The sequence below is a fragment of the Pan troglodytes genome, chromosome 10 (assembly GCF_028858775.2).
Source record: "Pan troglodytes isolate AG18354 chromosome 10, NHGRI_mPanTro3-v2.0_pri, whole genome shotgun sequence".
NCBI classification, from domain to species: domain Eukaryota; kingdom Metazoa; phylum Chordata; class Mammalia; order Primates; family Hominidae; genus Pan; species Pan troglodytes.
In genome coordinates this window covers 87,179,811-87,203,809 of record NC_072408.2, presented here as the reverse complement: position 1 = coordinate 87,203,809, position 23,999 = coordinate 87,179,811, and the positions used below count along the sequence as shown (strand labels likewise).

General features: G+C 35.6%; 1 protein-coding gene across 4 annotated transcripts in view; it reads right to left on the bottom strand.

Moving 5' to 3' along the window:
• Positions 1-14,344, bottom strand: part of LOC100615245 (uncharacterized) — a 31,348-nt gene extending 17,004 nt beyond the window's left edge. For 2 of the 4 annotated variants that reach the window (XM_016923917.4, XM_016923915.3), the window contains exons 1-9: positions 12,423-14,344; positions 10,960-11,007; positions 9,961-10,098; positions 9,413-9,548; positions 8,714-8,971; positions 7,122-7,336; positions 3,449-3,638; positions 3,020-3,325; positions 892-1,167 (exon numbers count right to left, since the gene is read on the bottom strand). In XM_016923917.4, coding sequence (XP_016779406.2) covers positions 892-1,167; positions 3,020-3,325; positions 3,449-3,638; positions 7,122-7,336; positions 8,714-8,971; positions 9,413-9,548; positions 9,961-10,098; positions 10,960-11,007 — 1,567 coding nt within the window. In that variant the 5' untranslated portion in view covers positions 12,423-14,344. Of the gene's footprint in view, positions 1-891; positions 1,168-3,019; positions 3,326-3,448; positions 3,639-7,121; positions 7,337-8,713; positions 8,972-9,412; positions 9,549-9,929; positions 10,099-10,959; positions 11,008-12,300 lie in introns of all 4 variants that reach the window. The other 2 variants (XM_016923916.3, XM_016923918.3) reach the window with 2 other exon arrangements.
• Positions 14,345-23,999: the final 9,655 nt, after the last annotated feature.

Sequence of the window (23,999 nt, the reverse complement as noted above, 5' to 3'; positions counted from 1 at the left end):
TTAATCTATATCTGTGCACATGCAGGTTTTCCATTCCACCTACTTCAGGTCTAGGGTGTTTAAATTTTAGCTGTTGAAATTCCAAAGAACTTTGCACACTGCATGTCAAATACACAACACACACTACACTTATAAGAATATACTGCCAAAATGTGCTTAATTATGCATTGTTTTGTAAGATAATGTTTTCTCTTTTTAAAAATATGTCCTTATATTTTAGGGAATAAATAGAATTATTAATTAAAACAATCGATTACTTTAATGATTATGTTCTGGACAAGGATTCAAAAACTGCTATGTGGAGGTTAAGAGGAGGGTAGAAATGCATTTGCCAAAAATGCTAGTATGAGACTGCCCCCTAGAGGTCAATACATTACACAGTGTGAGAAAATAAAGAACCAAGTAAAACTGATTAAAATATGCAGACCTGTTCGTTGGGTCTACTGTTACTAAAAAAAACTGGGTGAACTAATATTCATGTGATAATTTGTTTATCTTATGATACATAAAGATAAATTTATTTTCCACCCAAGGCTATGACAAAAAAAGATGTCTTCTAGGGACTTTGGTAGAAAAAAATGCAGATTGGAATAATGTTTAAAGAGTTCATGTAAATCTAAATAAATTTAGTATTTTTGAATACATGCTTAGAATTGTGATTCAACATTCAAAAACATGTTCAACTTATTTGTACTTATGAAGAATCAACATAATTAAATATCAGCAAAATAATATTTTGAAATATGCAGTTAACCGTTTCTTTTTATTATTTTAGATTTTGGGATAAGTGTACAGGTTACATTGATATATTGCATAACGGTGAAATTGCACAGAAACAGAAACTATCAGTTTAGAATTTTTTAGTAGAAGGCAATACGCAGCCATGCTTACCTGTAATGACTGAAAGTGGTTTCTCCAAGCAACTTAAAGTTCCTCTTTCTGCTACACTGAATAGATATACCAGATAATGATGAAAAGACTTGAGGTCTCCAACTATGGTTGCTGTGTTGCGTTTTTCAACAAACACCTCTTCTGATGTATTGTTTTCAACATCCAAAATAGTGATAAGGTAATGATGAAAAAATACAGGATCTGGAGGATCCCAGTGTAAAAATATTTCTGTTAGGGTAACATGTGTAACTCTGAAATTTTGGGCTGACAAAAGGCCTGGGAGATAAAGACAACCAAAAATACGTTGCTTAGTGACATGATTTGGCAGAATACTCTCTCACTTCTCAATATTTCCAAATACTCTAGCTTGGAAAAGAAACAAAAACTGGGGGTGAGTCCTGGCTCTTCCACTTTATAGTTTCACTCCCTGAGAAAATTACCTACCCCCTCTGACTGTAAAATGGGAATTACATTAGTAGGTACCTCATAAAGCTTTTGTGAAGATTAAATGAGATGAAGAATGTAAAACACTTGGCACAGTGTTTGCCACACGCTATTGTTCAATAATTATTTTACTATTCTCACTACCAAAACAGTGTGCATGGCATTTAATGATCATACATTATATATGTCTCTTACCTCTTCTGCCTTGTCAGACTAGAGGGCAGAGACTTTGTTATTCACCCTTCATTCTTATTATCACTGCAACGCAGGCACTCATCCTTTTACAGAACTGTTTCCCTACTCTAACCATTTCATCCAGTGCCAGTGATTGTCCTAATTAATGCTTCCAGATTAATTTTCTTATTATAGTACCTTGCACATGGCGTCAAACCTATATCCATCCCCCACTCCTCAATATACATGTGCTAACACATTCTTGATTCTTTCTCTAGGAGCAACAGCTCAGGAGTTACAATAAGACCATCTGGGTTCTTGTGTGGCTTGGTTGCTTAACAAAGCATGTTACTCTAGTCAGTTTACTTAACATTCCGGAAGTTCAGTTTTCTCATTTCTATATAGCTACTCCCAGGGTTGAGGCAAGGACCGAATGAGATAATGCATTGAAAGTGCTTTGTAAAATGTAAAACAAGTGCTAGAAACTATAGTCTTAATGGATTTCCATTGCTTCTAAGGTCAAGTCCAAGCATCTGAGACAGATACCCCTGCCACTCCCAAGTCTGGCACCATCTACCTCCCACACTGATTTTACCCTCATGCCCAAGGAAATTATCTTCTCTAGTCAATCTGCACAAGGCTTCTTACACAAATTCTTATGTCTGCACTGCTGCTCCCAACATGCTTTTTCTTCATTCAAATTTGAGTCTAAGCCTCTCCTTTCCATGAGTATTCTCCTGTCATCTACTGTATGAATTCAAGTCAGCACTTATTAAATGCACCACTGGTTGGATATTTAGGTTATTCTTTTGCTGTATAGTTTTGTTTGCTTTTATTTTTATTCTTTACCAATTGTCTCCAGTGTGAGCCTATTAAAGGCAGGGATGCATAGCTGTCCCTTTCCTGCTCTCAGCACATATCGGAAATACAGCTCCACAAAAATTTATTGATCATCCCCTATGAGGTAGGCACTACTCTAGCTGGTACTGTAAGACAAATAAGACATAGTTCATGTCTTCATGAGGTTTGTAGTTTAACAGAAAAACCAACGCATAAACAGATTGATTACAAAATTATTACTCTTATTATTATTATTATTATTTGAGACAGAGTCTTGCTCTGTCATCCAGGCTGGAGTGCAGTGGCATGATCTCAGCCCACTGCAACTTCTACCTCCTGGGTTCAAGTGATTCTCCTGCCTCAGCCTACCAAGTAGCTGGGACTACAGGTGTGCACCACCATGCCTGGCTAATTTTTGTATTTGTAGTACAGACAGGGTTTCACTGTGTTAGCCAGGCTGGTCTCGAACTCCTGACCTCAGGCAATCCACCCGCCTAGGACTCCCGAAGTGCTGGGCTGACAGGCGTGAGCCACCGCACCCAGCCTAAAATGATTAAATACAGAGGTATCTCCAGAGTTATATGAGAAAATACCAGACCCTCATAAAATATCTGCCAATGACAGTATTAAAATTTTTTTAAATTATATTTTCAGGTGTCTTGTAACTTACGTGTTTCTACAGTGAATATTGGACTTAAAGTAGTTTTTGCCTCCCATTCATTTATTGCGAAGAGTAAAAATCTATAAATACGACCAGGAAACAGTTGGGTAATTGCTTTTTCTGTAGTATTTGGGGGCATGCTTTCAAAATATTGTTCTTCTGTATAATCTAAAGAATATTTAATGATAATCTTATATCCCAATTTCACCCACTTATTCAAATTATTCCAAAAATTCAAATTATTCCAACTAAATACAACTTCAGTTGTTCCAACATCCTTTATATAAAGCAAAAAGCTTTCCTGCAGAGAAGGTACTGAAAAAATAGAAAAGATAATTATTTTTAATTACAAATTATAATTCCATAATGAAATAAATAAATTAAAATTAAATAATAAAAAGCTGCATGAATATAAGAAAGAATAATAAAAATAATTACATTCATATTCACAAACATACGGCAATGGAACGTAACAGAAAAATCTTGTAAAGAAATAGTTTGATCCAGTTGCATTTTGCTGTAAAATGTAGCAATGTGTTTCATTCTTGGATAGCAATGGAAAAGAAAATATTTCATTTTTCTTAAGGCCAAAAGATGATCCATCTGCCCATGTAAGAAGATCTTCTTTCTGTAATAAGATGAACAAATTAAGCCAATTAAAAGGAAAAGTGTGATATCTTCAGTCACTGCATTTCAAATATGTGTATTTGAAAATTTTAATAATCATAACTTCATTATAAAATTTTCTAAGATTTTAAAATTATCAACCAGTTTAATATTTTTATGTAGATTTCCTTCATGATAAAGCAGCTGGAGCCAGGCCAGTGGCTCATGCCTGTAATCCCAGCTACTTGGAAGGCTGAGGCAGAAGAATCGCTTAAGCCCAGGAGTTTAAGGCTGCAGTGATCTCTGCTTCAGCCACTGCACTTCAGCCTAGGTGACAGAGGAAGACTTATGTCAAAAAAGAAAAAAGAGGCCGGGCGCGGTGGCTCACGCCTGTAATCCCAGCACTTTGGGAGGCCGAGACGGGCGGATCATGAGGTGAGGAGATCGAGACCACCCTGGCTAATACGGTGAAACCCCATCTCTACTAAAAATACAAAAAATTAGCTGGGCGTGGTGGCGGGCGCCTGTAGTCCCAGCTACTCGGGAGGCTGAGGCAGGAGAATGGCGTGAACCCGGGAGGCGGAGCTTGCAGTGAGCCGAGATCGCGCCACTGCACTCCAGCCTGGGCGACAGAGCGAGACTCCGTCTCAAAAAAAAAAAGAAAAAGAAAAGAAAAAAGAGAAGGAGAAGGAGGAGAAGGAGGAGAAGGTGGAGGAGGAGGTGGAAGAGGAGGAAGAGGAGGAGGAAGAAGAGGAGGAGGAGGAGGAGAAGGAGGAGGAGGCGGCGGAAGAGGAGGAAGAGGAGGAGGAGGAGGAGAAGGAAGAGAAGGAGGAGGAAGAGGAGGAGAAGGAGGAGGAGGAGGCGGAAGAGGAGGAAGAGGAGGAGGAGGAAGAGAAGGAAGAGAAGGAGGAGGAAGAGGAGGAGAAGGAGGAGGCGGAAGAGGAGGAGGAGGAAGAGGAGGAGGAGGCAGAAGAGGAGGAGGAGAAGGAGGAGGAGGAGAAGGAGGAGGAGAAGAAGGAGGAGGAGAAGGAAGCAGCAGCAGCAGCAAGAGACAGAGTTCACTTTCATTAACTCATTAGCCATATGTCTTCAGGCAAATTGCAAATCTCGCAATAAGCCTCTATTTTCTCATCTGTAAAATGAGTATAATAATAGAAACTACATCTTAAGGTTGTTGTAATGATTAAAGAGGCAGTACATTCAAAGGCTCAACACAATGAGGCTCAGAGAAAATATTCATTAAATGTTAGTTATTTCATTTGAAATCATCAAATAAATTGCATGCATCAGGAGACGTTGTTGATACCTTTCTTCTAAAGGATGTCCTTGGTGAATGTCACCAACCCAATTTTCACAAGTAATAAATATCTGTCATATATCTATCCTTCTTGAAAGGGGTAGTTTTAAAAAAGTGTAAGCTTTGACAAAATACTCCTGCATACTAATTATATTTCTGACACTTAACTATCTACTCTTGGGCAACTACTAATCTTAGAAACTAAATGTTCTTGCCTGTGCAATGGAAATAATCATGACTACTTTGCATAGTTGTCAATAGTTTTAGAGAGTATGTTTGTAATACAGCGAATACATAACACCTCCTTAAAAAATAAATGTAATACTTACAGAGATAATGAACACTATGAAAACAGATACTATGTCTATATTTTGGTCATCAGACCATCCCCAAAATCAAGCACAGCACCAACCAAGCTGCATGGGTAAGAATTAAAGAGACCTGTTTCCTCTGGACATTTTAAAAAGATTTTAAAACAATGCATTTAAATTCCACCTAACAGAATGAAGAAATACTATTTCCTCAAAAAGTCTGCTTTATTACATATGTATTGTTGTAGTTTTAAAAATAGGCATATGATCAGTGATAGTATTTCAAGTGATTAGGGCATGAGAGTTGGTCAGACAGATATAAGTTCAAGGCCTGGAATGGGCATTGATAAGTTATGTGCCCCAGGATCTCTCTAAGATCTATTTTCCTGTATAAAATGGGAATAATGATAGCACCTACTACAACTATAAAGTGAAAACTAAATGAAGGTTACCTATGCAAGCATCCCAAAAGGAAAGAAAGAGACTATTAATCTTTCATTCATTAAGTTCCTGTTGAGTACCAAACCCCAGTTTGAAGCCAGGAATGGAATGCTGAATAAGACACACTCTCCATCCTTGGAGTCCAGTAACAATTTTGCACTTATTCAGCACAGATTTACTTAAAGGAGTAATTACTTTCTGAACCTACCATGGGGATTATGATGTAGTAGGTAACTTTGATGTCAACCTCAAAATATCATGGTTAAGGGTAGCATCTGATGCATGTCCATATGGGCAAGTGAATCTCCCTGTGCCCCAATTTCCTAATATATCATGCTAACAGTAGGAAACAACTGTATGTTTGTATATATATATATATATGTGTGTGTGTATATACATATATATACACACATATATATACACACACATTAACTGGTCTACTTGCTAAGAAGAGACTGGCATGCTGGGAGAGGGAGTCTGAGACGTCTAAGATGAATTGTGATTTAAGGAATCTTTATTAGAATTTCATTCATTGCCTATTAAAAGATAAAGAAAACTCAATAAAATAATAATTTTTAAAATGCAATTAAGGATTCCTAGAGGTTTTCCCAAGCTTATGCAAAGCTCCACAGGAAAGTTGGCATCAAATTGGTAGGATCTGCCTTAGTTCACTATAGATAAGGATATCTCAAGGAGAACAGATTTATCTTTGAGTGCCAGGAAATAAAAGTCAGTGGATCATCAAGAAGAAAACACAGACAGACAGAGATGACTATGTTAGGTCTTGAGTTTCTCTACAAAATGCTGACCAAATGAAGTTTCATGAGACTTTCCAAAGTGTTAGGAATGTTGAAGAAAAATGTTACACACTCCTTATTTCACTAGTGTTAAATAAAATCTCCAGATCTTTCTGTATTGCTTTTAGTAAAATTGAGCTTCACAAGACTGATGTGTGGAGTGAAAAAGAAGAAAATGGAAAAACACTTTTCATGTTTTGGGGTTCATATTATTGCACTGTTTGCAGAGGTGAGGAATAAAGGAAGTGAAACAGGTTTGATTAGAGGGAGAAGGCAAGTTCAGTCTTGGCAATGTTACAGTGTCTACAAGAAGTGCCAGAGGGATAATCAGAAGAAAATTAGATATATTTCTGGACTCATAAGAGGAAAGTAGACTAGATAAAGAATTTAAGAATAATTGGTGGTTCAGGTGATAAATTGAGTGAAGAAATGGATGAAATCACTCAAATGAACTTAGAAATGGTCTGGGGAATACCAAAATTAAAGGAAAATTAGGTTTTAAAAAAGATGCCTAAAAATATATTAAAACGGGTATCTATAGAAAGAGAAACTGTATTGAATTAATGAAGGAAGAAATCAATGAATAAAGAATGCATGAATGAATATAGATAATAAAGTTTCATTTATCACAATATATGTATTTCTTTACATTTACTGACCTTCATATCATTAAGACCAGTCCATATTATTATTTGATTGTTTGACCTGAGATACGAAAATACAAAATTTTTTTCCTCTTCATTTTTCATATCCACAAGGTGTGCAGAACTTAAGGATAACTTACAATGTTGCTGGGCTATATTCCATGGCTTACTGTCATTGTTAATTCTATAACAGTTATTTTTTAATGCTGCCCATCCTTGTGAACACGATCCTACCAAAAGAAAAATCCCCTGTTAAAGATGAATTCAGTAATATAACATTTCATAATTATATTTCTTAATATGTATACAAGTTAATTATGAAAACCTCATAGTATTAAGTGTGCACCTTCCCTATACTACTTTCAAACCAATAAAAATATTAAAGCTTTGTTTATTAATCAAGGAGCAAATAAACTACCACCAATTAACATGGTTTTTTAAATAGCTGTGAGAATTAGTTACGCAGAATTATTGTCCAATTATAACTTTATTAAAATAAAAAACGATGTTTTTCTTTCTAAAGAAAACCTTACTTTAGATTGTCTTTCTTTTCCCTTACTTTTGTATTGGTAGCAAACTTTTTATCACATTTCAGGTTTCTTTTTATTTTGGAGTACTAGACACAATGCTTGCTAAAAATTTTGCTCTCAGTCACTTGACTTCAAAAGTGTTTACCTTCCAGAAAAAAAGCAGGAATGGCTGCTTAGCGTTATTCTCCAAGATTATGTACCACAGAAAGACTGGAGAAAATAGCAGCCTGTTCAGAGAAAATATTGCACATCAGTTCATGTTAATATTCTACCAGTGCCTCAACTCAACACAGTAGGAATATGTGAGAAAGTTCTGAAGATCTTTTGTCTTTTTTTTTTCCCCCACAGGAGAAAGGACGCTTAATTACCTTATTTTATTTTTTCTTCCTATTTGAGTGTTTCTATACTTCACTTGTACAATACATGTGTTGTATCTTTTTTATTATTCCTGTAGGGGATATTAAAATGACACTCTCAGACCGTCACAAAGAGTGTCCTGCCCTCATCAGCTATCTATGATTCTGTCCCCTTCTACCTGTTCCCACCTTGTGGAGGAAAGACATGAAACTAGGAAGACCCTAAAATTGAACACATTCACCTTTCCCCTAAACTTTTCCTAATTGTGGTCAGGTCTGATCATAGATGAGTAACAGAGAAGCTTTAAATAGGATGAAAGATCAGTGTGTTTGTAATATATTGTAATGGATCTTGTAATACCTGAAAATGAGACTGTTTGTTGACTCATTAAAGTAACCTAAAACGCTATGGAATTTGTATGACTCTTTGTCAGAGTAAAGAAAAAGAGAACCCACTTGGGTTTAAAGGAAGTGCTGGGAAGAAAATAAAGTTATTAGTTTGGTTTCTACCATTACTCCGCTAAGTCCAGCTTGTTCAATAATCAGTCAGATACCAGAATGATATAGTCAAAAAAGGAGACTATGCTAATTTGATTACAAGCAGCCTGCAGTGATTAATACTTGGCCAGATCACTTTCTTTTGAAATACAATACAACTGCTACATTATCTACAAAATATATAATAAATATATAATGAATGATGAACCAAATGTCTATATACCTGTTTCAACTTGAACATCCAGTCTCTGAAATATATTTATGAAATCCAAGTGTAACTGTTTAAATTCAAATGTGAAAGCATAAAAAGCTGCAGGTTTTAAATTACCCCACTCATAAACCATAACTTTATTTTGCATAATTTGTGAATAATTATTGAAAGATATTGACACTGATATATCTTTGGAAGAGGGCGCACTCCAGTTAAAAGAAACACTTGTACTTGTTGCTATTGTTTTAATATTGCTAGTTGAGATTCCACCTAAAAAATCAGGGAGAATAATTAGCACAGATTCAAATAAAATTGAATGAAACACAAAGGATATTGAGTTACATGATTCACCATGATGAGAAAACATTATCTACCCATAAAATATTTTCTAGACTATATGGGAGTTTCTTCTATTCTACATAGAATGAATGAATTAGATTACAGAACCACATTATATTTTTTACGTAATCTGGATAACACGTAAAATCTCCACTCTACCTATCCATTCACACTAGTACACATAAAATGTCAAAACTTAAAACTATATTCTTACCTCAGTTTATAATTTTCTTTAAATTCTGAGATTTACATTATGTAAAAAATAATACTATTATAATTTTACAGTACCATTTTATACCTGTTAATCATTGTAAAATTTAAATTATCTGGTAATGAAAATTTACATAGTTGATCAACATATACATTACTTACGAATTTGAAATGACTTTTCACTTAAAATTTGTCCATATCTCATGGACTGTAAAATGATGTGATAATCTTCATTTTCCTTTAGTGTTATTATTAATTTCTGACGTCTTTGTGGGTCTGCGAGAATACTTTTTACATTCTGCAAATAATTATATTCATCTACTTAAGAAATATTTATTGAACATTATCTCTAAGCCAGGCACATTAATTAAAAATTTGACTTTTGTATATCTCCTTCATAAAAGTAGTTTTTCAATGTGGAATATAAATATATATATGAAATGTTTATTTCTACATAAAAGACATTTTTTAAAGAATTATTCTCCTTTGGTATATAAATTCTAAAAAGACAAATAGTCATTCCTATGAAAAAGTTAAATATTATTTGATCATCTACTTATTAAAGATATTTCAAAAAATGCTAACATTTTATATATTAATAAAATAAGAAACCCTGATAACTATTAGGTTCCTATTTACAATGTGGCACTTGGTAACACCAGATTTACACTATGCTTACTTTTTATCAGAACCAAGAAAAGATTCCTTACTCTTTGAGCAAAATCATTAACAAGTTGATATTTTAAAAAATAAAATTCAGGATTTCCTCCCTTAGGAAATTCATCCCATTCAATAAAAACTTCTGTTGTTTGTTTATTCATTGGTATATAATGAAAATTTTTTGAGATCTAAAATGGAAAAGAGAAGAAACTGTAAAAAACAGTAAAAATGCATTCTTGATTGTTATTTTATAAGCAGATTTATTTAAATGACACCTAAAATACATGAAATTATAATTTTTAAACATTTCAGCAGTATCAGTGTCTACACATGAATTACTCTGTCAGTTACTCTATTTATAAATATAATTTTGAAAATGACTTCAGTAAAGCAAGTAAAATAAGAGCATGGAAATTTAAGATCCATGTCTCTCTAACTAGGAAACATTGTATCCCTGGGGTAAGGGAAGAGGCAGAGACTCAAAGTCTCAGAGAAAACATGGCAAACCCTCCTGGAGTGCCAATTGTGAACCTTGGGGATAATGTCTACAAAACTGAATTATTTTGCATACATTCTTGACAACACATTTGCAAAGAAAATACATTTGGGTACAAAATGTTTGACACTGAGTCATTTTAGACCCTTATTTCATCTATGTGTAATGAAAATATTAGCAAACCAAGTAAGATAGACCACAGAATCAGAGACCCTTGGTGTTCCCTCAATGACAAAAAACATTTCAACTTTCAAGAGAATATATGTATCAAAATTCCTACCAAAAACAACTCTGAAATGCCTTATTATACTCTGTCTTCTTCCCAAATTCTGATTTATCTCCATGATTATCTCCAACACAATTTTTAAGCTATAAAAATACATATGTGAGTGACACCTAGCAAAGAAAATTTTTTTTCTTAGGTACTAAACCTGATATTTAGTATTATTTCCCTTCAGTATACTCCGTATTTTCCAGAATGATAGATTCAATGCAATCACATCTTGCCCATTAGCTAATTATTCCAAAGAGGGTGCACTCAAAAATGTCTTACCTTAACAACATACTGTAACCAGAGCAGTAGAATAATTAATTTCTCCATCTGCAAAGTAAAGTGTATTCAGTTCAATTAAACATGTATTTTTTAGCTTCAAAACTAAACTATTGGACATCCTTTAAATGGAGTGTGTGTATATCATTTTAATGTCATGAATTTTCAATTTAGAATGACTGCTCATCCAATTGAATGTTAAGGCATTAATAGGTGAGTGCTGCATAACTTTTCCACTAAATAAAATTGGAAACATTAGTACTTTCCAACAAATAACAAAATAACGCATTTCTAGAAACTGTTTTAATTAAGTATAAAAGAGGTGTTAGAAATAAAATGAATTATCAGGCAATTACACAAAATTACATTGCATTGTGTGAAATTATTTAACCTCAATTAATGGAAATCTAGAACACCTATGCAACTGCTGCTTCTTTGGAACTAATTCCTCACATTTTAAAATTACACCATCATCATGAAAAATATTTCGAAATACATGAAACTGAAACTTAAATAGAAACAACGTTCAATAGTCGTTTCAACTCAATTTATTTTTAAAATATATTCATCTAAAAAGCTTGCCTAGCCTTTCATAGGAACGTGGAGCCCCCAAGGACCTAAAAACTTTTGTATTCAACTTAAGATACAAAGAAAAAAAACCTGTATTTTGTATATGTTTTTAAAACTGAAAATACCATTTTAATAGTAAACAGTTCCCCAGGATCAAATTTAAAGCTCCTGAAAGCTCACTGTAAAGCAAGTTTATTCCTACAGAATCCTCTTTAGGTCTTCTTAAGCAGGAGTTTAGCTCAGATAAAATGCAACCCAGTTAAAAAGAAATGCCTAATAATTAAATCCAGACCCTTCCACAAAACTGCAAAGCTTTAACTTTGCCCATTTTCCCAAGCAACCTGATGTAAGTGTTCTAGGGCTATGGTATTAATTTCCCCCCTAAATCTAAGCGTAAACTATAATTTTGAAGGCTGTGTACTATAATACAAATGCGAAAGTGGAAAGCTCCAGGATGCCCGCTCTTTAAGTCCAACCCCCCACTCAAATTCAATTCTGTGAGTCACTGTGTTTGCCCTGGGAGTGTGTAAAGAGCCCCTGTCCTAATGCATACTATTTTAGAGTCAAAAAGCGCCAACTTTTGAAACAGGGAGAGAGAGGCAGAGTATAAACGAAAAGATTGAGGTTTAAAGAATGGTTAGACTGGTGGACAAAGAAGGAAAGAGCTGAGACCTGGAAGACAGTCAAAGTGCAGAGGACGCAAGGCTGAGAAGTCGCAGGAGCCACCGCACCCCTGCAGTCCGCCCTGACCCCCATCTGGACCCGGACCCGGACCTGCAGCTGCACGGCGCCTGTGCTTTGCAAGTTTCGGGTGCCAGGGCAACTGGCCCGGAGGTGCTGGCACTGCTCTGGGTGCGGCGGCCCAAGCTGCCCACGATTCCTGGGTCACAGCCCACCTCGCAGCCTGCCTCCCTTTAGTCTCCTTCTCTCGCTCTGCTCCAGCTCTTGCTGTAGCTGCTCTGGCGGCTTTCACTTGGGCCAGCGATGCCCTCTCCCTGCGTTGGGTTAATTAAGCGAATGTTTCCATGGAGACAGGAAGCCTTGGGAAGGGAGAGGAGTGGGAGGCAAGTCCCAAAACATTGAAATGTGGAGGAGAATTGCATTCTGCATGGAAGAAGGGAGGAAAGGGAAGGGCGATGAAGGAGAACGCGAGGTGGGACACATTGGTATCTCATTTAAAAACAAAACAAAACAAAACAAAAAGCAGAAGTCGACTATATGGCTGTGAATAGCCCAGTTTTGGCTTAAGATAAAATATGTGGCTTTGTATGAAGCCACACTCCTTGTTAACGTGTGTGTGTGCCTGTGTGTGTGTGTGTTCTCTGCGGCATTTGAGAATGTTGATTGAACCCCGAGATCTCAGCTTCCCTGACATCTCCCTCCCCTCTTACTTCCATTTGCTTAGTCTGCGTCACTGTGTCCTCCGACACTGCCAACTCAAAAACTGAGTTGACCAGTGGTGCCTTCCTTGACTGTGGAATACTTCATTCACTCTTGTGATTTCAACCATATTCAAGATCTCCAATCACTCCATCTTGAATGTCATGTCTTTCCAGGGCTTCAGAGAAGTATTTATAGCTCCAAAATGGGCATCTCCATCTGGATGTCCCTACAAACGATTCAAAACCATATTTTCAAACCTAAATTTATAAACTCCTTTTCCAGCTCTTCCTGAGGAAAAGATCCTTCACCCAAACAACCAAAGGAAAATCACCACCTCTTCATCCTCAGATCCTTTTCTCACCACCCAGTGCCACTTTATCCTGCAAATCCCTTTGATTCCACTCCTAAACTGCCTCTTAAGCTGATTAATTCTTCATTATTACCACTGTTACAGACTTAATTGAAAACTTTAAATCTCTCTCACACACACACACACACACACGCGTGCGTGATCTCACTTTTGCTCTGTCTGGCAAACATGTATCATGTTAAGAGTTTGTACCTCAGTGCAGATCCTGTGGCTCCCTTTACTAGCTAAGCAGCTCTTTGAAAATTTGGCTGTGGTGAAGAGTAAGCTTGAAGAGTGCTTAGTAGAGTGTAAAAACTTAATTGAAAGACAACCAACATTAGTTCACTGCAGCTACTGCTAATACACTAACACTTGGATTATGTCTCATTTTATACTCCCAATCTCTCTTACATACTACTAGTCAGTGTGATCTTTCTGAAATACACACATGATACTATATAATCACGCATGGAGGGTACTTAAAAGCCTGTTGTGACTTTTTGTTGTCTATAACGTACCTCTCACCAAATTCACTTTTCAACCTCATCTCTCCTCTCCTCCTTGGCACCCTGACTTATATGTATTCTCAATGAAGTAACAGGCCATAAACATTTACGTGTCTGTTTTCCTGTAGATCTTTGTTTATACTGTAGCACAAAAATTTACTTTTTATACATTTATGTACTCAGCTAGATTAGGAACTCCATGATGGCAAGGATTCAAGCACAGTTATAGGTGTGAACTATATTTGTTTTGTTTTAATTCCGGGATTCTGCATATCTTTTGAGTCTTTAAAAGTAGAAGGTATTGGCCAAGCATGGTGGCTCATGCCTGTAATCCCAGCGCTTTAAGAGGCCAAGAGAGGTGGATCGCTTGAGCCCAGGTGTTGAAGACCAACTTGGGTAACATGGAGAAACTCTGTCTCTACAAACCCATCTCTGTAATTTTAAAACAGAAACTTGTGGCATGTGCTTGTGGTCCCAACTACTTGGGAGGCTGAGAGGGGAGGATCACTTGAGCTCAGGAGGTTGAGGCTGCAGTGAGCCATGATCACGCCACTGCACTCCAGCCTGGGTGACAGAGTGAGATCCTGTCTCAAAAAAATAAATAAAAATAAAATTAGAAGGTGTCAAGGCAATTATACCACAAAATGATCTTATCACCATTGAATTAGCTTCTAGGCTTTGAGAAATATGATCAAATTCAAAATCCATTAAGTAAATTGAATAATGGGTACGTATTTTCAATACGGCCTTCTGCCTCCCATTTGCTGTGTAAACAATGTCATTTTAAATAAGTAGCCTTCATAATATTACCATCACCTGTGTTTTATACATCAGTCTCTCCATTAGGTCAATAAAGTAGGTAGCAAGCTAATCAATATGGTTTCCCTAACCAGCAAGCAAAATGTTTTCCTTGCTGAAGGATGTCCTTTGAAATAGTGTGGTTTTGTTCCTGTCTTACCCTTTTCTTAGGCCCTAACAAATTAAGTATAGAGAAATTAAGTGAAAGATTTAAGAGAATTATGGGTTTTCACTTTCAAGAGAAAAGAAAGTATAGCTTTAATGATATTTCAACATGATTCCTAAAGAAAATAACTTATTTTTCAGATGGAGAAGCATAGATAAAAGCCATTTAGGCAACAATGGAGGCAACTACTAACCTATGATGTGATTCTTTCCAATATCCACAGGGATTTTTCTTTCTTGATGCTTTACTCTTTAGAGAAGCCGAAATCCATCACATTCCAGAGTGTGGAAAACTGAACTTTTGTAAGGTTAAAATGAAATCATGCTTAAGAATTGAAGACTAATATTAAAACATCCTTCCTTAAACCTGGAAAAAAAATGACGGTACAGCTTTTTGTTTTTCCTGGTCTCATTACGTTTCCTGTTCTTTCAAGTCTTTATTACTGTCCTCCTTTAAAGAAGATATTTTACTCAAAATTTGCCACAAAACATTTTCATAAGCTGTAATGTATTTCAAAATTAGCCATATTTCTATCACTATTTAAGGGAAAGCCATTGTTGCTATAAAATTCGTAAGCTTTATTTTGGTGGCATGAATTATAAGAGAAAGAAAATAAAAGATGGGTTAGCAGCATTTTTCATCCATATTTGGTTTCTTAAGTGTGATGCCAAAAGGTTTATTTTTTATTTTTTTTTAGTTTTATAACTAGGCTTGGCCTTTTCTACAATGTAAAATTTCCTAAAAATTTGTGGTATTATTTTTCTAGCATGTTCATTTACACAGTATAAAAATAGTTATTGCAACAGTTCTTATATGAAAAGAGATTCAATCAACCAAATTAATCCAAATTAATTTACTTTGAGTGAATATGGCATATTTAATAAAGTGGCTTCACTTCAAAATCCAAGATAAATATTTGGACTCATTGTTGTGGGTTAAAATTCAAATATCATGTTGAAAATTGGGACTAAACAAAAAGAGTTTTTATGTCTGAGTTGGTGGTGGTTGTGAAGTAATTCAGAGCTCTGGTCCGTTTATAGCTTTCCTAATAGATGTTTTTAAGGTGGATGCCAGGACAGGTGGGAATTTATTTCTCAAAGAGATTATCAGCACATTTAACATATTTAATTAATGAATTCAGTTCAGCAAACATTTACTGAGAAATTCTGATGATGAAAGTATCTTGGATTCAGGAACAGGAAAGAAAAGACAGCAAAACCCTGACTGACTGCAAAGGCTTTATATCCAGAGAATAAGATTCATTATCCTTACACTTTGAAATGTCAGAAAAAAAGAAGCAAAGAGTAGAGGATAAGTGAGCTCTGTGAGCTCATAGGAATGGGCTATGACTCTGGCTGGTCCAAGTGCAAATCTCTAGTCCCTACGATAGGCAAAATTCTAGGATGACACCTAAGATTCCCACTCCCTGGTACTTACACTCTATATAATTCTCTTCCTATTGGGGGGGGGGGGGTGGTGAGACCAGTGAATGTGATGGGATAGTCATTTCCATGATTATATAAGACTTTATTGCAGCAGAACAAGAGAGGGGTTCTCCTGCTGGCTTTGGAGAAGTCAGCTGCCAGGATGTCAGAGGGCCAAGTGGTTAGGACATGAGCATGGCCTTTAGTAGCTGAGAATGCACCCACTCACAAAAAAATGGGGACAAAAAATGGGGATCTCAGTCCTACAATCACAAGGAACTTAATTCTGCCAACAACGTGAATGAGCCTGGAAGAGAAGGACTCCAAACCTCAGATGAAACTACAGAACCAGCCAACAATTCAGTTTCAGGCTGTAAGACATGAGCAGAGAACCCAGCTAACCTACATCCAAACTCCTAAGCCACAGAAACTGAGATCATAAATGTATTTTGTTTAAAGCAACTAAATTTGTGGTATTTGGTTTCACAGCAATGGAAAAGTAATACACGCTCACAGTTACCGTGATTGGCCAGTCATTGCACTGGATTTTATGAAATAAAGCTCAGAGATAGATGTTCTCTCCTTTTTGTTGGCAAATACATAAAGGTTGTTGCCTCAAAGGTAAAAGGCCATGTGCAAAGTTGCAGTTGCCCATGGAGCACCCTGCAATGCAGTAGGAAAGAACGAAACTGGCAGAGCAAGAGAAGCAGAGATTAATGCACTCAAGTCCTGACATTTCATTCTCTCCTGACTATGTTAAGTTTGGTTATTGTTAGAAGGAAATATTTATCTCAAACTCTTTGAAGTACATCTCTTGGAGTGAATTCATGCCACAACCACTACCTCCCCTGGGTAAGTAAGTATAATAACATCATTGGGATTTGAACTCAGTCTAGTTCTGGAGGCTGGTCTCCTTACCATTAATCACATAAAGAGCTATAGAATCTCCTTACTGATTAATTAATTTCCTCTTCTTTGATGTAATTAAACCAGCTGCTGTTAGAGCAAGGAAATGAATATAACTATAACTAGATGTATTCTGGCACTACTTTTAGCATATATCTTAATATGTGTATATAGCCTATGTACTTATTCTACAGGTAGAAATCATTTCCTAAACATTGATTTTGCCAGGCATGGTGGCTCACACCTGTAGTCCCAAAACTTTTGGAGTCTGAGGTGGGCAGTTTCCTTGAGTTTGAGATCAGCCTGGGCAATATGGCAAAACCTCATCTCTACAAAAAATACAAAACAATTAGCTGGGCGTGGTAGCATGTGCCTGTGGTCCCAGCTGCTCAGGAGGCTGAGGTGGGAGGATTGCTTGAGCCCAAGAGGTCAAGGCTGCAGTGAGCCATGCAGGCTGCATTCCAGCCTGGGTTATGAAGTAAGACCTTGCCTCAAAAAAAAGGTATTATATATATATATACACTTGTGTATGTGTATATATGTACACATACATATATATACATATATATACACACAAATATGTTGATTTTAATAGACTGATTTTAACAGCAAATAATTCTCATGTATTTGATTACACATTTATTATCCTAATATTACAGTCAGATTATTTCCTTAAGACTCCGTTGCACAATTTTATGGATCTTTTGTACAATGTTGATATTTGATTCTCAAAATTTGTGCTGTTCTAAAATAAAACAAGTGATAAGACTTGGGGTGCAAAAAAAAGTATACTATATGAATTACAATAGTTCTTCTCTTGAAAATAATATCTAAAAAATAAATGTTCATCACAGATGAGGAGAAAGCACAATATTCCATTTCAATTTGGTATGCCACATAGACATGCAGCACATGCATGTTATTTTAGCCAAAATCAAGCTGCTGAATATGGTCAGGTTTTTACCATGACAGATATAAGCAGTGACCTTTTTCAATATTTTCTAATTCTTAAGTGAAGCAAAACCATTATGATGTTGGCAGATTTTAAAGTGCCAGTGGGAGTTTCTCTTTTAAATACAAACAAACATTATTGTCTTCAAATACGAGTTACAAATTCCACATAAATTACAATGCAGCCTCCTTTGCTCAGCTAGCCAATGTTTTTCTCTTCTGCAAAATGTTAGCAATACTTGTTTGAAGTTAGTATTACTCAAAATGGCTAATACTAAAAAAAAAATTAAATGAGAATTGTTTACATATTGCTTAAATAGTAAAATTTATGCCTTGGAGTAATTTTGGTTTTTTAACCTTCTGCCAAAATCACTATTTTCTAAGAACCTTGCTATCTCTTTAAAAATAAAACAAAGCAAAACAAAATAAACACTTGCTTATTGAAGGTAACTTCGAATATACATACAAGTAAAAAAAATAGAAATTCACTCAAAATACCACCAGCCCAAGATAACCAATGTTGAATATATACATGTGTTTCTTCCCAAGATATTTTCTGTGCAATGTACATATACATATAAAAAAATATATATCTTTTTTTAGCAAGACAGGAATAATCCAGTTATATATGTATCTTGTTTTTTCACAAAATATTTTGTGTCAGTAAAGAATTTTTTAAAATATGATTTTGAATTATGCATAATAATCCAAGTTATGTCACAATTTATATAATAATCAAAAAATAGAATTATAGAATATTTAAGTTGTTTCCAAATTTTTGATATCAGAAAAATGTTCAAATGCATCTTCAAGTGTGCATGACAGTACTCCTTAATGTAAAACTGACTGTTTCTCTAAACATTGAAGAAAAATAGAAAAAACAAAAACAAAAACAAAATCACAACTAAAATTGTGTAACAGTAAAATTGAGTTCAGAAGAAAATCTGTAAAATAGAAAACAAGTCAACCAAGAAAATTGAAAGGAGATATCTATCATATCTTACATTTCCAGTTCTTCAACTCAGAGTTTTGGGATCTACACCTAACAGGAACTGGTCAGAGACCACATTATTATACAACCGTATATCTAAAAGTAGCTAAAGTTTCTCTCACTCCAACTATCTCCCTGGCTTTCTATTTTTATTCAGAGATAATAGCTCCCAGGAAACAACACATTCTAGCCCACTGTATTTTATTAGTTGGTCACCATGAGGCAAACATGGTAGATTTAGAAAGAGTCAGGAAAAACAAAAACCCAAAACAGTAGTTGTGCATGAAGGGAACTGGAACTTCCCTTATATTTGGACAATTCAGGATATTGGAGAAGCATGAATAGAGTTTGGAAAAGTGGCCCCCTCTGCATAATTGAGAATATTAGGAAATGCTAGCTAAAATACGGAAAATGAAATGGGAATCAACTTTATTATCATGCCCTATAGTTGGAAATATGAGAATAAAAAGTTGACAATTCCTCAAGTGGTAATAGAGTATAACCAAGAGTAAACCATATACACTAATCACTAATAAACAGCCAAAATGACATGAAAATAAGCCATAAAACCTATGGAATATTACTACAAAGAAAGGGAGAGAGAATAGGATCCTAAAACATCAGAGGAATAACAAATTAATATAAGCACCGTGTTGGGAAATTTGGGAACAAAGTAGAGAAGAGTTTGGTTTTTCTCTAAAGGGTGCAAAAGACATGTAGAAAAATATTTAGAGGAAAAAACAGTCTGGCATAGATATAAAACAACTTGAGGTTAAAAAAATTGGATGATATAAAAATGACATTAGATAAAAATTAATGCAAGGAAACTAAAAATTCTGCATTCACAGAATTATAATCTACACTGATTGAAGTAAGTAAATTGGTATTGTGGAAGGAAAACTTGAAATCCTCTATAATTATACAGAACAAAAAGATGAAATATGAGGGAAAATGTCAAAAGTATGAAAGATAAACAACATAAATATAATTATAATGTTCCTGTGTATAAAACAAGATTAACTGAAATGAAAGCATACCAAATAAAACATACTAGTAATAGAATACATTTTATGTATTTAGAAAACAACCATGTGAAGATTGAAAGACTTAAAACATCTTAAGGAATATCAATGGATAGAGAACCATAACCATACACATTTTCACAATATTGTTGAATTCAAACCTTGAAGGAAAATTTCAATAAGCAATAATTTAGGAAACAAAAATAATATATCTATAATGGAAAAAAATATCAGCTAGAACCACTTTTCTTTTGGAATACTAAATATCCAAACACAGTGAAGCAATGTCTGCTTTTTTGAAAGTAACTATGACCTCAAATTTTTATACCCAGCTATTTTATATATATATATATGTACGTATCTCAATCCTTTCCATGTGCTTAAAGTTCTACTAACTGCTTTACATATGTTATTCTCATTAGCTTGACACTATTTCTATAGGACATTTGAAAAAATACGAAGTGTAAAATTGTTCAATTTACTTAGAGTCACAAATAATTGCATAAAGATTTGACGTTGTACATACTTGATCTGAGAACTTGAGACCTTAGCTGTCATGCTATGCTATGAATAAAACCTTAGAATATACAATCCATGTGCCTTTCCAGAGAAAAATTACTTGACATTACATGTCAAGCAACCAAGAAATAAAGCAAACAACAATTCAGTAATGGAGACATCAGGCCTGGCAGTAAGGATTACAGCTAATTCACATATAGAACTATTAGGTTGGGTTACAAAACTGAGCTTATTTATGTGTTTGTGTGTTTATGTGTGTGCATATATGGCTTTTGATAGAAAATATTAATATAGACAGATATAATTAAAAATAATTTTTTATTACACTTTAAGTTCTAGGGTACATGTGCACAACGTGCAGGTTTGTTACATATGTATACATGTACCATGTTGCTGTGCTGCACCCACTAACTCATCATTTACATTAAGTATATCTCCTAATGCTATCCCTCCCCACTCCCCCCACCCCACGACAGGCCCCAGTGTGTGATGTTCCCCTTCCTGTGTACAAGTGTTCTCATTGTCCAATTCCCACCTATGAGTGAGAACATGCGGTGTTTGGTTTTCTGTCCTTGCGATAGTTTGCTCAGAATGATGGTTACCAGCTTCATCCGTGTCTCTACAAAGGACATGAACTCATTCTTTTTTATGGCTGCATAGTATTCCGTGGTGTATATGTGCCACATTTTCTTAATCCAGTCTATCACTGATGGGCATTTGGGTTGGTTTCAAGTTTTTGCTATTGTGAATAGTGCCACAATAAACATACCTGTGCATGTGTCTTTATAGCAGCATTATTTATAATCCTTTGGGTATATACCCAACAATGGGATGGCTGGGTCAAATGGTATTCTAGTTCTAGATCCTTGAGGAATCGCCACACTGTCTTCCACAATGGTTGAACTAGTTTACAGTTCCACTAACAGTGTAAAAGTGTTCCTGTTTCTCCACATCCTCTACAGCACCTGTTATTTCCTGACTTTTTAATGATCACCATTCTAACTGGTGTGAGATGGTATCTCATTGTGGTTTGGATTTGCATTTCTCTGATGGCCAGTGATGATGAGCAGTTTTTCATGTGTCTGTTGGCTGCATAAATGTCTTCTTTTCAGAAGTGTCTGTTCATATCCTTTGCCCACTTTTTGATGGAGTTGTTTGGTTTTTTCTTGTAAATTTGTTTAAGTTCTTTGTAGATTCTTGATATTAGCCCTTTGTCAGATGGGTAGATTGCAAAAATTTTCTCCCATTCTATAGGTTACCTGTTCACTCTGATGGTAGTTTCTTTTGCTGTGCAGAAGCTCTTTAGTTTAATTAGATCCCATTTGTCAATTTTGGCTTTGGTTGCCATTGCTTTTGGTGTTTTAGACATGAAGTCCTTGCCCATGCCTATGTCCTGATTGGTATTGCTTAGGTTTTCTTCTAGGGTTTTTATGGTTTTAGGTCTAACATTTAAGTCTTTAATCCATCTTGAATTAATTTTTGTATAAGGGGTAAGGAAGGGATCCAGTTTCAGCTTTCTACATATGGCTAGCCAGTTTTCCCAGCACCATTTGTTAAATAGGGAATCCTTTCCTCATTTCTTGTTTTTGTCAGGTTTGTCAAAGATCAGATAGTTGTAGATGTGTGGTATTATTTCTGAGGGCTCTGTTCTGTTTCATTGGTCTATATCTCTGTTTTAGTATCAGTACCATGCTGTTTTGGTTACTGTAGCCTTGTAGTATAGTTTGAAGTCAGGTAGCGTGATGCCTCCAGCTTCATTCTTTTGGCTTAGGATTGCCTTGGCAATGTGGGCTCTTTTTTGGTTCCATATGAACTTTAAAATAGTTTTTTCCACTTCTGTGAAGAAAGTCACTGCTAGCTTAATGGGGGTGGCATTGAATCTATAAATCACCTTGGGCAGTATGGCCATTTTCACAATATTGATTCTTCCTATCCATGAGCATGGAAGGTTCTTCCATTTGTTTGTGTCCTCTTTTATTTCGTTGAGCAGTGGTTTGTAGTTCTCCTTGAAGAGGTCCTTCACATCCCTTGTAAGTTGGATTCCTAGGTATTTTATTCTCTTTGAAGCAATTGTGAATGGGAGTTCACTCATGGTTTGTCTCTCTGTTTGTTTGTTATTGGTGTATAAGAATGCTTGTGATTTTTGCACAACAATTTTGTATCCTGACACTTTGCTGAAGTTGCTTATCAGCTTAAGGAGATTTTGGGCTGAGACAATGGGGTTTTCTAAATATACAATCATGTCATCTGCAAACAGGGACAATTTGACTTCCTCTTTTCCTAATTGAATACACTTTATTTCTTTCTCCTGCCTGATTGCCTTGGCCAGAACTTCCAACACTATGTTGAATAGGAGTAATGAGATAGGGCATCCCTGCCTTGTGCCAGTTTTCAAAGGGAATGCTTGCAGTTTTTGCCCATTCAGTATGATATTGACTGTGGGTTTGTCATAAATAGCTCTTATTATTTTGAGATAAGTCCCATCAATACCTAATTTATTGAGAGATTTTAGCATGAAGGCCGTTGAATATTGTCGAAGGCCTTTTCTGCATCTATTGAGATAATCATGTGGTTTTTGTCTTTGGTCCTGTTTATATGATGGATTATGTTTATTGATTTGTGTATGTTGAACCAGCCTTGCATCCTAGGGATGAAGCCCACTTGATCATGTTGGATAAGCTTTTTGATGTGCTGCTGGATTTGGTTTGCCAGTAATTTATTGAGGATTTTTGCATCGATGTTCATCAGGGATATTGGTCTAAAATTCTCTTTTTTTGTTGTGTCTCTGCAGGCTTTGGTATCAGGATGATGCTGGCCTCATAAAATGAGTTAGGGAGGATTCTCTCTTTTTCTATTGATTGGAATAGTTTCAGAAGGAATGGTACCAGCTCCTCCTTGTACCTCTGGTAGAATTCGGCTGTGAATCCATCTGGTCCTGGAGTTTTTCTGGTTGCTAGGCTATTAATTATTGCCTCAATTTCAGAGCCTGTTATTGGTCTATTCAGGGATTCAACTTCTTGCTGATTTAGTCTTGGGAGGGTGTATGTGTCGAGGAATTTATCCATTTCTTCTAGATTTTCTAGTTTATTTGCATAGAGGTGTTTATAGTATTCTCTGATGGTAGTATGTATTTCTGTGGGATCGGTGGTGATATACCCTTTATCATTTTTTATTGCGTCTATTTGATTCTTCTCTCTTTTCTTCTTTATTAGTCTTGCTAGCAGTCTATCAATTTTGTTGATCTTTTCAAAAAACAAGCTCCTGGATTCATTGATTTTTTGAAGGGTTTTTTGTGTCTCTATCTCCTTCAGTTCTGCTCTGATCTTAGTTATTTCTTGCCTTCTGCTAGCTTTTGAATGTGTTTGCTCTTGCTTCTCTAGTTCTTTTAATTGTGATATTAGGGTGTCAATTTTAGATCTTTCCTGCTTTCTCTTGTGGGCATTTAGTGCTATAAATTT